The 17,854-nt window shown below is 39.8% G+C and overlaps 3 protein-coding genes across 4 annotated transcripts; all 3 read right to left on the reverse strand.

Moving 5' to 3' along the window:
* Positions 1-1,274: 1,274 nt before the first annotated feature.
* On the reverse strand, positions 1,275-1,959 carry LOC116577632 (keratin-associated protein 4-11-like). Of its 2 annotated transcripts, XM_032321161.1 has the most exons (2): positions 1,679-1,959; positions 1,275-1,573 (listed from the first exon to the last, which is right to left on the reverse strand). In XM_032321161.1, the coding sequence occupies exons 1-2, from the start codon at positions 1,957-1,959 to the stop codon at positions 1,324-1,326; spliced, it is 531 nt and encodes a 176-aa protein (XP_032177052.1). In that variant the 3' UTR covers positions 1,275-1,323. The 2 variants fall into 2 exon arrangements, with proteins under 2 accessions (XP_032177052.1, XP_032177051.1); XM_032321160.1 differs by having other exon boundaries at positions 1,275-1,959.
* Positions 1,960-8,550: 6,591 nt separating this feature from the next.
* LOC116577634 (keratin-associated protein 4-12-like) lies at positions 8,551-9,238 on the reverse strand. Its single transcript, XM_032321164.1, has one exon. The coding sequence runs from the start codon at positions 9,236-9,238 to the stop codon at positions 8,741-8,743; it is 498 nt and encodes a 165-aa protein (XP_032177055.1). The 3' UTR covers positions 8,551-8,740.
* A 4,843-nt stretch (positions 9,239-14,081) lies between these two features.
* Positions 14,082-14,718, reverse strand: LOC116577633 (keratin-associated protein 4-7-like). The gene has a single exon (XM_032321162.1). The coding sequence runs from the start codon at positions 14,716-14,718 to the stop codon at positions 14,191-14,193; it is 528 nt and encodes a 175-aa protein (XP_032177053.1). The 3' UTR covers positions 14,082-14,190.
* Positions 14,719-17,854: the final 3,136 nt, after the last annotated feature.

Below are 17,854 nucleotides of genomic sequence, written 5' to 3' on the forward strand. Positions count from 1 at the left end.
TTCAACACTGAAGCTTCTGTATCATCTTCAAGAATGGAGGTGATGCTAAAAGTCAACAAGGAAATCCAATCACTTTTGCAAGCCCAGAGGGTTCAGGGAAATTTGGGAACTCAAGATCTTCAAGTGCTTCATTCCAGATGTCTCCTATCTCAGGGTCTCCTTCTCTCCCAACTAGGGCCCTGACCTTGGCATGGCAGAACTACCCAGGCTGAATGAACAACCACCTCTGGAGCTCTGCTCCTCCTCTGACGAAGTCCTAGCCTTGGTCCTCAGCTTTATTTAATCTTTAAGAGAGTCCATTTCTATGCTGCCAGTGAAACCTCTGACTTTTACATCTGTCCTTTAATATCTGATTTATCAACCTCAGCCTTTCATTATGTTTTCCCCAAATCATCAGTTCCTCACAGCTACATTCAATTTCATTTTCCTTATAGTTACTATTAACTGCTTTCACAGATACATAGTACGGAAAAGATGTCCCAGGGAGCATTAATTTCTTACAGGTTTTCCAAAAAAATTCTCTCTGATTTTTATCCATGAATTCCCAAGAATGTCTGTTTTATCTAAGAACTTAATAGACTGCCAGTGAAACTGAAGCTGTGACTAAATTGGGATTTCCCTCTATTGAAAAATTGACAAAGCCATGTTGTCTGTCCTACATGTATAGGTAAAATATAGTTGTCCAGACTGCATTAAAAACTTTTTTTAAAATTTATTTTTTATTTTATTTTTTAATCCAAATTCAATTAACATATAATGTATTTTTGGTTTCAGAGGTAGAAGCCAGTGACTCATCAGTCTTATATAATACCCAGTGACTGCACTGAAAATCTTAAATAAGAGTACTAATACACTGAATTTTTGTACAGGAAAGTGTTGGTTTATTTTGGCATAGAGTTATAACATAAGAAAGGGGATTAAGAATTATAAAAGAATCCACTGGACAATTAAGAGAGACTATAAAAATCTGTAATGTAGAAATACGGCAATCAAACTTTAGCCCCTTGAGCTTGATGAGTTGGTGTCTCAAAATTAAGGAGAATTTGGGAGAGTTGGTCAATACAACAGTTGGTATGTTGTAAGAAAATTCACACTTGGATGAAAGGGAGAGGTCCACTAGTAGAATTTGGACTGAGGCCAGAATATGCTCATAGTGTCAGTGGGACACTGATGGGCTCATTAGAATAATGAGACCAAACTCAGTTGAGCAACATTAACCCCACTGCATGTGTCCTAAAGGTCAGCACAAAAAGGGTCCTCACAAAAAGAATCTATATCTGGGGGGCAGAGGTAAGCAGAGATGGTAGTTAGAGGGCAGGGAGCTCAACAGCAAGAGGAGGCACAGCACATGGGGCGGGGGCAGGTGGAGATGACACAGGTGGGGCGATAGCAGGTGGTATGGCAGGAGACCTGGCCACAGACTGGGCGCAGGCAGCAGGAGGGGCAGCAGCAGGAGGGGCGGCAGCAGCTGGAGCCACAGCAGCTGGATCCACAGCAGCTGGATCCACAGCAGGAGGGGCGGCAGCAGCTAGAAATGCAGCAGGAGGGGCGGCAGCAGCTAGTGCCACAGCAGCTGGAGCCACCGCAGCTGGATCCACAGCAGGAGGGGCGACAGCAGCTGGAAATGCAGCAGCTAGGCCTGCAGCAGCTGGAGCCACAGCAGCTGGAACCACAGCACGAGGGCTGGCAGCAGCTGGACACACAGCAGGTGGGGCGGCAGCAGGTGGTCCTGCAGCAGGTGGTCTGGCAGCAGGTGGGGCGGCAGCAGCTAGAGATGCAGCAGCTGGGCCTGCAGCAGCTGGAGCCACAGCAGCTGGAACCACAGCAGGAGGGCTGGCAGCAGGTGGACACACAGCAGCTGGGGCGGCAGCAGGTGGTCTGGCAGCAGCTGGGGTGGCAGCAGGCCTCCTGGCCACTGCTCTGGTTTGAGCAGACGGATCCACAACAGGAGTTGACCATGGTATCAGTGGGAGGAGTGGGGTTCCACAATTGGGTATAAGTGGGTTTCCACAAGAGTGGTTTCTTGAGTTTGAAAGTCTCCTCACCTCTGTCCCCTCTTATACTCTGCTGAGTAGCTGATGTTACCACAAGGAGCATTCTTGTTTTTCCTACCAGGAAGCAATTAGTGTTACAAGTTAGTAATTATGTTTATTAGGTTAAATATGCTGATATCTGAGAAAAGCATCATTTCCCTTTTCCTGCAGCATTGTGATTCACTGAACCACATTTGCATATTTTTCTGTATATTATATCTTATATGTTGGAACTGTCATATGATATTCTATTATTGACTTTTTCCATGTGTCCCATTTTTGTGTATGACTCCAGTGGTCATATTTTATTTTAATTCAAGTATAGTTAACATACAGTGTTACATTAGTTTCTGGTGTATGATACAGTGATTCAGCAGTTCCATACATCACCCAGTGCTCATTACAAATGCACTCCTTAATTCCTATCACCTGTTTCACCTAGTGATGAGTTTCCTCCTATTTCCTTATCAGCACCCCACCTGACAGTAGCACTTTTCCACTTTGCCCTTCCCCCCAAAAGAGAGAGACTGTCGTTGTGATAATAATCCTCAAAATATGATCAAGAATTTAATTCCTCTTTTTCCATGATCATATTTTGAGGATGGCTTTTATAGTGCCAAGTCTCTCTCTCAGTCTCTCTCTCTCTCTTTTGGTCAAAGTGGAAAAATGCATTGTAGTGTCAGGTGGAGTACTGATAAGGAAATAAGAGGAAAGACTCATCACTGGGGTTACTTGTCTACAAATAATGGGAGGACTGGACTGTATTTCCTGGATAATTGGAGAGTCAGGGTGTCACAGTGTCTAAACTCATTGTAATGAATCCTCCTCAAGATACAGCTTTGACTCATTCCTTTTTGATGAAAGAACAGTTTTCAGAAATGAACTTTTTCCTTTAGGAATCTTCACATATAGTATGGTAAAGGTGAGCAGGTTTGATCTTTCTTTTGATTGTCCAACATAGGTAATAGATTCTGCATTATAAATAAAGTTTTATTGAAAGCATCTTTTTCTTGTGTTCTTTCCATAATTCAAATTCAAGTCATTCTGCTTAAAGAAGATATAAACATATAAGCCTTGCTGTTTGTATGGGCACTTAACTATGATATATTGAAAGACAAGATTTGGGCAAATATTCCAAGCATTGAATAATTTGTGTCAAAAACAAGCATTATGTATTTAAGGCTCATTTACCTACAGTGAGAAATGAGATATTACAGATACTGTTTATGAGTACTTGCCATGTGCCAGATAGTCTTCTGAATGCTTTGTAATTACTTTTTTGATTTTTCTTCTTAAAGAACCCATGAAGTACTCATTATTCTCTAAGAGTTCACATAGAGATGTGTTAGGTTGCTGAGTCTTATGAAGTGTATACCTTTGATTTTGCTATTAAATCTTCTTAGAAAGTGCATTCTCCCACATCAAATCAGCAATTCCAGGGCACCTGGGTGGCTCAGTGGGTTAAAGACTCTGCGTTCAGCTCAGGTCATGGTTCCAGGATCCTGGGATTGAGGCCCGCATCAGACTCTCTGCTCAGCAGGGAGCCTGCTTCCCTTCCTCTCTCTGCCTGCCTCTCTGCCTGCTTGTGATCTTTGTCTGTCAAATAAATAAATAAAATCTTTTAAAAAATCAACAATTCCTTATTCTCTCTTTAAGTTCCAGCCCAGAGCGCTTCATCCTCCGTTATGTTTTCTTAGACATTTCTTCTTCTTTTCTAAACCTCATCTGTTCCTCCTTTATGTTTGATATCACGTTGTGGAGCACTCAGATTCTGCACATCTACTGTAACCTGAATGTGATTGTCTGTCTCCAGCTGGATGGAGACATCTGAGGTGAATGCTTGAAACTTACAGTATTTTCATCATGCATGGAACAGAGCACATCTTCAGTGGCCTTTTTAAAAAAATTTTGCATCTTTTATATTTTAAAATGTAAACATCTTGAATATCATTTTTTTTTAAATTAATTTTTTTATTTTTTATAAACATATATTTTTATCCCCAGGGGTACAGGTCTGTGAATCACCAGGTTTACACACTTCACAGCACTCACCAAAGCACATACCCTCCCCAATGTCCATAATCCCACCCCCTTCTCCCAAACCCCCTCCCCCCAGCAACCCTCAGTTTGTTTTGTGAGATTAAGAGTCACTTATGGTTTGTCTCCCTCCCAATCCCATCTTGTTTCATTTAAGAGAGTTGTCTTTCTCTTATTGACTTATTTTGCTAAGCATAATACCTTCTAGTTCCATCCACCTTGTTGCAAATGACAAGATTTCATTTCTTTTGATGGCTGCATAGTATTCCATTGTATATATATATATATACACCACCTCTTCTTTATCCATTCATCTTATAGCAGCAATGTCTACAGTAGCCAAACTATGTATGGAAAGAACCTAGATGTCCATCAACAGTGTGTTAGTTTTTTATTTTGGCTGTGTCTTTTAATTCTTGTAACACCTTCTGTTTCTCAAAGTTTAGCTTTGTTGTTATATCTTCATTGTAGCCTTTAACATAATGAAGTATCCCACTTTGTGTCCTATAATGCTTTTTGGTATAAATCTAACTTGTTTGGTATCAAAATTGTGACTTCTGCTTTCTTTTATTTGCATTTTCTATGATATGTCTTTATTCTTTTACTTTTAACCTTCTGAAACCGATCGTTTTAGTTGTATCTCTTGTATACAGCAGTGTTGTGTTTTTATTTTTTAGCCAATCTGAAAATCTTTTTCTTTTCACAGGTGAGTTGAGCCTATTATGTGTATTGGTATGATCAGTTGATCAATATGTTTGACTTTAGTTATGTAATTTTTATTATATATGTAGTTTATATATATATATGTGTCATAATGAATAGTGATATAGAATATATAATGAATAGTGTCCTACAACATATAGTGAATTATGCATATGTAATATAAGTATTAAATACCTACATCTCTACATCTTTCTCTCTCTATCTCTAATCCTTCACTGCTCTATTCTCTGTTTCTTTTTCAGTATGTTTTTGATATTTAGGAAGGTATGTATTTTATACTAACAGTTACCTTTAAATGAACATTTGTATATAATACTCTACCAGACTAATTTTCTGGCTACTGTCCCTTGACTCTCTATTTTAAGTATTACTGAAATTACTTAGTTACGTCTTCATTCCCCACTGCATCAGCATTAGATCTGTTACGACTGGTAGGCAGTTAGCAACATTTTTCTACCTTATGTATTCTCTTTCATTTTCCTCCTTTTTTTTTTTTTTACATCTTAATTTTATTTTTTCCCAAGTGTTCCAAGATTCATTGTTTATGCACCACACCCAGTGCTCCATGCAATATGTACCCTCCTCCATATTCACCACCAGGCTCACCCATCCCCCCACCTCCAAAACCCTGTTTGTTTCTGAGTCCACAGTGTCTCATAGTTCATCTCCCCCTCTGATTTCCCCCAATTCACTTTTCCTTTCCTTCTCCTAATATCCTCCATGGTATTCTTTATGCTCCACAAGTAAGTGAAACCATATGATAATTGACTTTCTCTGCTTGACTTATTTCGCTCAAAATAATCTCCTCCAGTCCTGTCCATGTGGATACAAAAGTTGAGTATTCATCTTTCCTGATGGCTGCATAATAGTCCATTGTATATATGGACCGTATCTTCTTTATCCATTCATCTGTTGAAGGGCATCTTGGCTCTTTCCACAGTTCAGTGATTGTGGCCATTGCTGCTATGTATATTGGAGTACAGATGGCCTTTTCACTACATCTGTATCTTTGGGGTAAATATCCAGTAGTGCAATTGCAGGATCATAGGGTAGCTCTATTTTTAATTTCTTAAGGAACCTCCACACTGTTTTCTAAAGTATCTGTATTAACTTGCATTCCCACCAACAGTATAAGAGGGTTCCTCTTTCTCCACATCCTCTCCAACACTTGTTGTTTCCTGTCCCAATAATGTTGGCCATTTTAACTGGAGTAAGGTTGTATCTCAGTGTGGGTTTGATTTGAATCTCTCTGATGGCTGATGATGATGAACATTTTTTCATGTGTCTGCTAGCCATTTGTATGTATTCTTTGGAGAAGTGTCTGTTCATGTCTTCTGCCTATTTTTTGACATGATTATCTGTTTTTTAGGTGTTGAGATTGAGGAGTTCTTTATAGATCTTGGATATCATCCCTTTGTCTGTATTGTCATTTGCAAAGATATTCTCCCATTCTGTGGATTACCTCTTTGTTTTGTTGACTGTTTCCTTTTCTGTGCAGAAGCTTTTGATCTTAATGAAGTCCCAAAAGTTTATTTTCCCTTTTGTTTCCTTTGCCTTTGGGGACGTGTCTTGAAAGAAGTTGCTGTGGCTGATGTCGAAGAGGTTACTGCCTATGTTCTCCTCTAGAATTTTGATAGATTCCTGCCTCATGTTGAGATCTTTCATCCACTTTGAGTTTATCTTTGTGTATGGTGTGAGAGAAAAGTTGAGTTTCATTCTTCTATATGTAGTCCAATTTTCACAGCACCATTTGTTGAAGGGACTTTTTTTTTTTTTTAAATTGTACTGTATCTATGTGGTCAATCTGTATCCATCACATTAATACTGCCTCTTGCCTGTTCATTATTCATTCTTAGTTCTGCAGATAATAAGTATGCATTTCACATATATATTCAGCCCATAATATATTTATATATCTCCCTCTGCTAGTCTTCATGAAGATTATCCCTCCCATACCTTCACTGATCTTGTTGGTTTAAAGCTCATTCACTAATAAATCCCTTAGAATATTCCACAGAAGGATTATTCCCTGAGGTCTCTCATGTTCACAGTAGTTTATTTGTAGCATGGAACTTGGTTTGTCTGGATATAAAATGCTGGGATCATGTTTTCTTTCCTTGTATGTCTTAAGAATGTTACTTTATTTATCTTCTGATGTGAAGTGTTGCCATCAAAATGCATGAATGCAATCTTGTTTCCTTTTCCTTTTAACTGACATGGATATTTTGCCTAGATATTCAAATTTTTTTTTCTTTGAAATCCAATAGTTTTGGATCATCATACTATAATACAACGTAATAAAATATATCATATATTATAAATTTATTATGTCTCAGTTTTTACCACCATGGCCTGATTTTTCCAGGTACATACAACTGTTCTTTATTTGAATTATAATTCTTAGTATGTTTTATTGCTTTGTTTCTCCCTTTGGGATATCTATTACATATATTCTCTACTTTTTTTTTTTTTTTTTGCAGTATGGGAACCCAGCCTTCTGTTAGTTCTCACCCCAAGTGAGTAACTGATGAATTAGCTCCATTCTTTCCTTTATCAGTGAATGTATCTCTCCCTCCCTCTCCTAACTTGAGCAACCTTCCTGTGGCTCTATGGTTGAAGGGTGGGGTACATCATTAGTAAAACCGTCCTTTGGGAACTGTGTCCCCATATGTATCACAGATACTTTCATCTGAAGAGGGGCTTCAAAGCTCAGTCTTATTCATACAAGTAAAAGCACAGAGAAAAAATATTGTGTAGAAACCTGAGTGGACAAACGTATAGAAAAAACTTTACTATTTACTAAAAAAGTAAATAACTCTACCAGAATATCTGCTCTATTACTGTAGAGAGCTTTCTGTGTGTTGGTCTCTGCATTTACTACAGTACTTTTAACTGTGCCTCCCATGTAATAAATGCTCAATAAATACTATTTGTTTGAATGAATGAAGAAATTGGCTTTTGGGAGGGTCAATGAAAGCAGACGCACTTTCCAGTGAAAACACTGGGTCCCCATTTTCCCATGGAAGCAATTGACAGGAACTCAGGAATACCTTCTTATGTGGTCATGCAGTCTACACATTGCCCCAGTTTCCACTAAACACTTGATCTTATTAAGGGCATGCTTTACTCATCTAGGCAAACTGCCTGTCCCTTGAATTCATAAGGATCTGAAACTTCTCTATCAAAAGGAAAAAAAAAATGAGACTTGAGTAAAGCCCTATCATAAACAGAGTCAGAATCAGTGAAAATTTAATTTGCTGCATGGGTGACACCAGTGTCATTGAGTACAAGTCCGAATACAAATTTGTAGACTCTGCTGAGCAATAGATTGCATAGCTATGGTGGCTGGTGTGATGCATGAAACATGTATTGTGTTATTTTTGCTTTTATCTACCTACAGTCTTCCAAACTTCTAGTTTTCACTTTTTTGTTTATTTTCCTAGGACAGGTTCATAGTGTTAGGTGATTTGCCCATGAAATAAGGAGGCACATAGGAAAGATTCAGGCAGTGAATAATGGAAACTATTTATTGAGAAGTGACAAGACCATGTGTGTTTGCTGCAGGTGTAAGTCAAATACAGTTGCCTACGAGCTGAAGACAAAATCTTAAGGGAGCAGTAATCACACTGAATTGTTAATGCAGGGAATTGTAACTTTATTTTGGTACAAAAATATATCAGGTTACAGTAAAAGCCTAGAAAAGGGAAGTTAGGAGAATGATTTCACCAATTGTGGAAGGGTAAAATTTGTTACTGTATAAGCAACTGTAAGCAAGCTCCATGCCACATCCATCTTCTTCAACAGTGTGATTGGTTCCTCCATGGAATCAAGGCCCAATTCAGTTGAGCAGCATCATTTCCACTCCATGTATTTAAAAAGCACAAAGGGAGGGTCTACAAATGTGGGACAGAGGTAAACAAAGTCGGTGGTTGTCACAGGGAAAGGTCTCAGCAGCAAGAGGAGGCACAGCACATGGGGCGGGGGCAGGTGGAGATGACACAGGTGGGGCGATAGCAAGTGGTGTGGCAGGAGACCTGGCCACAGACTGGGCGCAGGCAGCAGGAGGGGCAACAGCAGGAGGGGCAGCAGCAGCTGGAGCCACCACAGCTGGAGCCGCAGCTGGAGCCACAGCAGGAGGGGCGGCAGCAGCTAGAAATGCAGCAGGAGGGGCGGCAGCAGCTAGTGCCACAGCAGCTGGAGCCACCGCAGCTGGAGCCACAGCAGGAGGGGCGACAGCAGCTGGAAATGCAGCAGCTGGGCCTGCAGCAGCTGGGCCTGCAGCAGCTGGAACCACAGCACGAGGGCTGGCAGCAGCTGGACACACAGCAGGTGGGGCGGCAGCAGGTGGTCCTGCAGCAGGTGGTCTGGCAGCAGCTGGGGCAGCAACAGGTCTCCTTGCCACAGCCCTGTTCAGAGCAGACGGAGCCACAACAGGAGTTGACCATGATGTCAGAGGGTGGAGATGCTGGTATTAGGAAGAGAGTGAGCTTAATGAATTTGAAAATCCCTGTGCTGCTTGTCCTCTTTTATACTCTGCTGAAGCTGCTGTGTTTTTATCCTGGACCATTTCCTAGTTTTCTTTTCCTGAGGAAGTATTAGTCATTAAATTAAATCACTGTGTTTTTCTGGTTAAATATTTTCAGATGAGGAAAAATAAGATATCCTTTTCTGGGTATGTTAAGGTTTCCAATCTGGTTATTCTCAAAATTGTCTTTTCTATTTTCTTGTTTGTCAAAAGGGCCCATCGCATGGGTTCCATCATTGAGGTTTACCTGTGATCTGGATATCACTCCATGATGTTGTTTGGACAAATTATTCACATCTTTTTGATGTCAAAAGAGAGGTAGAGAAGTGAGTTGGGGGAAATTGGAGGGGGAGATGAACCATGAGAGGCTGTGGACTCTTAGAAACAAACGGAGGGTTTTGGAAGGAAGAGGGGGTGGGAGGTTGGGTGAACCTGGTGGTGGGCTTTATGGAGGGCATGTATTGCATGGAACACTGGGTGTGGTGCATAAAGAATGAATTCTGGAACACTGAAAAGAAATTTAAATAAGTAAATAAATAAATATTTAAAAATTTGCTAGAAAAAAGAAAGAGAGAGGTAGAATTATAGTAGTGGATAGAAAAAAGTTCATCTTTATGAGATACCTGTGGGCTATGAGGAAGATAGACCCTATCTGTGAGTCATAAATTCTCATCAGAGAATGGACTCTGGCTGTTTCAAAGTATGTGCAAGGTATTACTTCCTGTGTTCAATTTGAAACCGTTACCAAGAACTCGTTGTTTGTAAATATTAAAAAATGTTTGGAGCTTCTTTGAGGGGACTCTCACTGGTCCACTATGGGACAACTTGAATAGCAAAATGAATAGCGATAGTAATGGATTTTAACCCATTAAAAAAACTCCCACAAGTCCATATTGAGACTAATTAAAGAAATGAAAAGAAAGATGAGGAAGTTATCCATGGTAGTAGAATGTCAGCTAATAAATGTAGAAGGAAAAACTGAGTTTAAAAAAAATCACCATTTACCCCTCATAATAAAACTTGATTCAGGTAATGTCATCAATGGAGGCTACAGCTAATAGGTGAGTTTGTTGGGGGACAAGATATTTGGACATTTAAAAAAATATCTCCTCATTGGTCATTTATTAATTTCAAAGGGGAAAATGCTAACTTTACTGTGGAGAAACTTGAGAAGAAAAGCTTAACCATGGGATCAATGTTAGCATTGTTAATAATAAGACAAATGGACATGTGTCTCCCTAAGTCACACACTGAAAGGACACATCATGTATGTAGTATTCCTGTCAAAATGCATCACCCAAATGTTCTTGGAATCGTCAGAAACAAAAGCAAAAATCATACCACACAGAAATAACTGCTATGAAAGAAAAACTCGAAATTAAAGACACAGTAAGCCCAAGGAAAAGAAACCACACACAGGTTGCATTGGATGTCCACAGGAGAAATGTTACAAAGTATGCAAGAGGGAAAAATATTACAAAGTATGCAAGAGGGTATTCCACCATGAGTAGCATAGTCGATTCAAGAAAAGAAAATGTAACCTCAAGAATTTAGATAATTGAAGATTATGAAGACTATAAATAAATTGGAGTTCAAAGAGGTTCTTAAATCTATGGTTTGATGTTTCCATTACTTTTGTTAAATTGCCCATCATCTATCTCTTTGTTTATAGCTTCTTTCCTGTTCTCTTTTCCTGGGACTCAAGTTTATGTGTACATTTGATCTTTCACTTTGTTCCATGTGTACCTCATGCTCTTGTCTGTATTTTTCCAACCTTTTTTCTGTTATGCTGAAAATAAATAAAGGAAGCGCAAGAGCAAACACAGGCACTGGAAAGGAATAGTCAGAGGGAAGGCAAGTAATTTTTTTATATTTTAGTGTGGATATTTTGTATTTCCAGTGTGCTCTTTCTTCTGTCCAATCTGCTAAACCCCTTTATTGAGTTCTGAGTTTCAGGTTTTTAATTTTTTAATTCTAGGATTTTCACTAGACTTTTCATTTTTGTTTTTATTTTTGTTTTTACATATTTTGGTTCTCTGATAAAATTTGCCATTTTTTCATCTATTACTTTAAATATATTAATCATAGTTATTTTAAAGTTAGTTTTGATTGTTTACATGGATCATTTCTGAGTATATTTCTATTGTCTTTTCCTTGGTTTTATTTATTTTTATTTATTTATTTTTTATTAATTTATTTATTTTCAGCATAACAGTAGTCATTATTTTTTCACCACACCCAGTGCTCCATGCAATCCGTGCCCTCTATAATACCGACCATCTGGTACCCCAACCTCTGGCATATCTATTTTTAATTGAATACCAGACATTTTACATGAAAAACTGGAGAGGCCTAAGGTGACTTTATCTTCCAATGTAAAGGATTTAATTTTTTTCTAAGACTATGGGACGCTCAATCCTGCTTGCATAGATCAATTCCCAGTGTTTAAAATCAATTATTCTCTTAACTTTATCCAGTTCTTATAGTTATCCTCATTGAGAGGTTCAGTCTGATACCAGCTACTTTGTCATAGCTGGATGTAGAATTCTGTCCTTTGATTTTTTTTTTTTTTTCAAGTTCCCACTCCTTTTTGGACACTCTGCTCTATTACTTGCATCCCTCTGACTATTCCTTTCCAGTGCCTGTGTTTGCTCTTGCGCTTCCTTCAGTTTTCCCATGGCCCAAGTCATAGATGTCTGCTCTGTAGACATTTCCTATGACCCAGGAAATCACCTGCAGGCCCGAAGCATTGAAACCCGTTTTCAGATTTGTGAGTACCTCTCTTACATACTGTAGTTGGCAAGCTCTACGGTGACTGCTGGTACTCACGTCCTTGTGTGATCCCTTCCCCTTGAGTGTGAGCTAGACATGGTGATTCATTTGGAAAATAATGGAATTCAGCAGTACTGAGAATATGTCACTCTCAAGATTAGGTTATTATAAGCTTGTGGCTTCCATCTTGGGTTTTCTTGCTACTTTTCTCACTTTCTTAGATTACTTGCTCTGGGGGGAGCCAGATGGCATGGTGCCTGAACAGCCCACATGGTGAGTGAGGAACTGGTCTCCTTCCAGCAACCATGTGAGCGAGCCTGGAAGTAGATTTTTCTGCCTCCATAGGAATACAGCCCTGGTCATTGGACTTGCTGGCACTTTTGGATTGCTAACCCTCAGAAAATATGTGAGATAATAAATGTTTGTTGTTTTAAGCTGCCAGATTTTAGGATAACTTGTTACACAACAAGTGTAGATAACTAATATGCAAACCAAGTCCATGTGTGTGAAATTCTGGATTTTCCATTAAATCCAGGGTGGGGATTTTTTGTTGTTGTTATTGTTTTCTTTCCAATTCTTCCACTTACACTCTTTTTCTTTAAGATTTTCTTTATTGTTAAAGAAAAAGTACTGATAGAGCCTCTCCCTCTAAAAAAAAAAACCCAAAAAACCCCCCAAACCAAAAAAACCAACCCAAATTTTTATGCTTAAGCCAGCTGATGGTGCAACTAATTTTCATCTACCATCTCAGATCTATTAGGAATTTTGTAACTTGAGTGGAGTTGAGAGATAATGTCCCCAGGCAAGTTAAATTAATTTATGGAGTTAAACACAATCATGACTCAGTCCCACTGTATTACTTATTAGCTTTGCAACTCTCAGAATATGCATTTAGTACAAAGCTTGCTACATCTTTCTTCTGCTTTCACTAGCATGAGTTTATCAGAAATTTATTTTTAATTCTTTTTTTTTTTTTAAACTGGGATAGAGTCCATAAGGATTTGGGAGTATTCTGGGCTTACTAAGAACCAAACTAGTGCATTGATTGATTTCTTGTCAGTCCCACACTCCTCATAATATTTGTTGACAAAGTGCTCCTAAACATGGCTATAAGTACACATCCCAGAAAAGTTATTAAGATAGGGAAATATTAAAATTTGAGTACTTTCCATTTTCTGATATCCTCCAACTACTCAGGGTGGTTGATTTTCCTGAAAGATCATTATTTTGTTGTTAATTGTTGGAGATGAAGTTAGAGAAGCTGAGAGGGTAATAAATTGCATTACATAGGAGATGGATAGACCATAAGGAGGACCCCCTGGTTTTCTAAGAAAACCAGACAAGGGAAGAACAAGGGGGATGGGGAAAGGAAGGGAGACAGAGGGATGAGACATCTATCAGGAGTGGAATTGTAGGGCAAAGTAGGCTTTCAGAAATATTGAAGAAAGGCTTGCTGTGCTATACAACTCTGCTCCTCCATGCCTCCGAATTTTTTACATAAAAATCTTTATGATTCTTCAGTGCTTTTGGACATTCTGTATATTGTTATTTCTGTGTTGGTTGGTTGGTTGGTTTTTAATGCCACACTCCACGTTCAGATTTTCCTGAAGGTGAGAACAGGGACTAGAAAACCTGATAGAGTGGCATGTTGGCTATAATTTCCCAGGAAATGAGGACACTGCCAAACAGCAGACACAAGAACATTGTATTTCTAGGCCAAGAAAGTGGAGCTTTATTCAAAAGTAGTAATAAGATATGGAAATCTTCCTATAAAAGGACACAGACTTTTGGATTTGAGGCTATGACAACAGTGCCCTTGAAGGCTCTGCTGGAATTTCTGTGTTTGGGGCAGGGTTACTTGGTGCCCAGAAATCAAAAGGTCAGAAATAGAATTTGGGCAATTCTAGTAATTTCTTTCTATGAATATCATCTAATTTCATATTCTGGGCCCACTTGAGGAAAAGGTGAGAGTTTGGTCTGAGGCTGGGATGTAGACACATAGTTGCTGGGAATGGCCACCTCCAAGGTATCCATATGGTGTATGGAGTCTGTTGCTATGATGAACCCAATGAAGGGAGAGGGTGGGTTCAGGGAAGGGGCTCAGCAGCAGGAGGAGGCACAGCACATGGGGCGGGGGCAGGTGGAGATAACACAGGTGGGGCGATAGCAAGTGGTGTGGCAGGAGACCTGGCCACAGACTGGGCGCAGGCAGCAGGAGGGGCAGCAGCAGGAGGGGCAGCAGCAGCTGGAGCCACCGCAGCTGGATCCACAGCAGGAGGGGCGACAGCAGCTAGAAATGCAGCAGGAGGGGCGGCAGCAGCTAGAGCCACAGCAGCTGGATCCACAGCAGGAGGGGCGGCAGCAGCTAGAAATGCAGCAGGAGGGGCGGCAGCAGCTGGAGCCACAGCAGCTGGAACCACAGCAGGAGGGCTGGCAGCAGCTGGACACACAGCAGGTAGGGCGGCAGCAGGTGGTCTGGGAGCAGGTGGGGCGGCAGCAGCTAGAGATGCAGCAGCTGGGCCTGCAGCAGCTGGAACCACAGCTGGAAGGGCAGCAGCATGTCTCCTGGCAGAGGCTGTGACCGCAGCCCTGGCCAGAGCAGACAGAGTCACAAGAAGAATTAACCATGGTTTCAGATGGTGGAAGTTGTGGGTGTGTTTCCAAGAGAGTGAGTTTGGAGGTGTCCTTGCCACATGGCTCCTTTTATACCCTGCTGAGGGACCTCTGTGATTATGAAAAGACAATTTCCTTCATTTTGTTTATATGACTACAAATGCAGTTAGTAAATTAGATCATTATATTTTTCTAGTAAAAACTCCCCATGAATAGAAAATAGTTATTTCCCTTTTCTCAAGTTCCCCAGGGTTTTCATGTGAATCACTTCTTATTTACTCCTTTGTTTTCAGTGTCACAAGCCTTTAATCTCTGGGTATCATGTGACAAAGGTAGGTCCCTGTCTTTTCTCTGTTTCTCATATTGCAATGATTTTGGAAGAACTTCTGATGGAGAAGAATCTTTAGTGGAAAATTAATATTTCAATAGATGGAATGTTGGTAGAAAACTTGACCATTCTCTTACACTGTACACAAAGACAAAATGGATAAAAGACCTCAATGTGAGACAGGAATCCATCAGAATCGTAAAGGAGAACATAGGCAGTAATCTCTTCGATATCAGCCACAACAACTTCTTTCAAGATATGTCTCCAAAGACAAAGGAAACAAAAGTGAAAATGAACTTTTGGGACTTCATCAAAATCAAAAGCTTCTGCACAGCAAAGAAAAAAGATACAAACGTAGTGATCCAAAGGGGCACGTGCACCCGAATGTTTATAGCAGCAATGTCCACAATAGCCAAACTATGGAAAGAACCTAGATGTCCATCAACAGATGAATGGATCAAGAAGATGTGGTATATATACACAATGGAATACTATGCAGCCATCAAAAGAAATGAAATCTTGCCATTTGCGACAACATGGATGGAACTAGAGCGTATCATGCTTAGCGAAATAAGTCAAGCAGAGAAAGACAACTATCATATGATCTCCCTGATATGAGGAAGTGGTGATGCAACATGGGGGCTTAAGTGGGTAGGAGAAGAATCAATGAAACAAGATGGGATTGGGAGGGAGACAAACCATAAGTGACTCTTAATCTCACAAAACAAACTGAGGGTTGCTGGGGGGAGGGGGTTTGGGAGAAGGGGGTGGGATTATGGACATTGGGGAGGGTATGTGCTTTGGTGAGTGCTGTGAAGTGTGTAAACCTGGTGATTCACAGACCTGTACCCCTGGGGATAAAAATATATGTTTATAAAAAATAAAAAATTAAAAAAAAAAAGAAAACAGTCAAGAAAACAAAGAGGCAACCCACGGAATGGGAGAAGATATTTGCAAATGACAGTACAGACAAAAGTTTGATATCCAGGATCTATAATGAACTCCTCAAACTCAACACACACAAAACAGACAATCATATCAAAAAATGCACAGAAGATATGGTAGAAAAAAAGGAAGCTAGCTCCTTCTTTTTGAGGGTAAGAAGTGAAGAGACTTATGATTCATTTTGTATATTCTGGTGGTCATTGGGTTAATGAAATTCCTACAACATTCCAAGCTGTGTTATTTCTCATCACTCTGATGTACTTTGAAACCGTTAGCAGCAACTCAGGATTTTTAAATAACAGAGTCATCTGGGATTGATCTGTGTTGATTTTCAGAATTGTCTTCTGGTCTGGGCTAGCATAATTGGGCTGATAGTTTTTGATCTGTCTTTTGAAATGTCAAAATACACCCTGGTTATACTTTATGACATTTTTTTTTTAAATTTTTTATTTTTTATAAACATATATTTTTATCCCCAGGGGTACAGGTCTGTGAATCACCAGGTTTACACACTTCACAGCACTCACCAAAGCACATACCCTCCCCAATGTCCATAATCCCACCCCCTTCTCCCAAACCCCCTCCCCCCAGCAACCCTCAGTTTGTTTTGTGAGATTAAGAGTCACTTATGGTTTGTCTCCCTCCCAATCCCATCTTGTTTCATTGATTCTTCTCCTACCCACTTAAGCCCCCATGTTGCATCACCACTTCCTCATATCAGGGAGATCATATGATAGTTGTCTTTCTCTGCTTGACTTATTTCGCTAAGCATGATACGCTCTAGTTCCATCCATGTTGTCGCAAATGGCAAGATTTCATTTCTTTTGATGGCTGCATAGTATTCCATTGTGTATATATACCACATCTTCTTGATCCATTCATCTGTTGATGGACATCTAGGTTCTTTCCATAGTTTGGCTATTGTGGACATTGCTGCTATAAACATTCGGGTGCACATGCCCCTTTGGATCACTACGTTTGTATCTTTAGGGTAAATACCCAATAGTGCAATTGCTGGGTCATAGGGCAGTTCTATTTTCAACATTTTGAGGATTTAAAAATCTTCAAATATTCTAACCTAAAATATCTGTTAGTTTTTGTGGTATCATTTATGTTTTAAGATTTTCTTGGAAGCATGAAGAGGAATATAAATATTTTTGTTCTTGCATGTACTTACATAGTAATTACAGCCATAAAGAATTTTATAATCAAGGCCACATCTGGTTCACTCGTAAGAGGTATTCTTCAGTGCCACAGGTATTTAGGGAATAAAATATTCAAGGAAAGAGCAAGTTACATTCATGATAGTCCTTCTTCCTGCAAAGTCTCTTGTGAGCTCAGTGTTTTCCTAGTTATTTTTCCCATTGAGTTCAAATGCCACCTTCCTCCTGTATCTTCCTCGGCACGACACAAAGTGAAGTCTTTGCTCCATTGCAGTTCGGTGGTTCTTTGTACATACATAGGTTCCATCATATCATTTTCTACCAGAAATGCATTTATGTTTCTGTTTCCCTCTAGAATATAAACTCCATTAGGGCAAGGACTATGCTTTGCTCATTTTTGTATCCCCAGAGCCTGAAATAGGATGATTTTGATAAAGGAGATCTCTGTTTAATGAGCACAGATGTTGTCTCAGCCATCAGAGAAGATGCATTGACCTTTTGTTGTTCAAGAGAAAGAACAACAGTTGAGAAGGGGCATAACTCTGGCTTGTGATGGTGAGAGGGAAGTGTCTGGAAGGTATACTTTAAGAAGTAGTGAGAGATAAATTGAGATTGCTAGAATGAGGGAGAGAGTGTGTAGAGAGAGTGAGGGAGAGAGTCTTACATTTCAGGAAAAATGGTGGGTCTATTAAAAGCCATTAGGCAGGAATGCAAT

The sequence above is a fragment of the Mustela erminea genome, chromosome 18, assembly GCF_009829155.1.
Source record: "Mustela erminea isolate mMusErm1 chromosome 18, mMusErm1.Pri, whole genome shotgun sequence".
In the NCBI taxonomy this organism is placed as follows: Eukaryota; Metazoa; Chordata; class Mammalia; order Carnivora; family Mustelidae; genus Mustela; species Mustela erminea.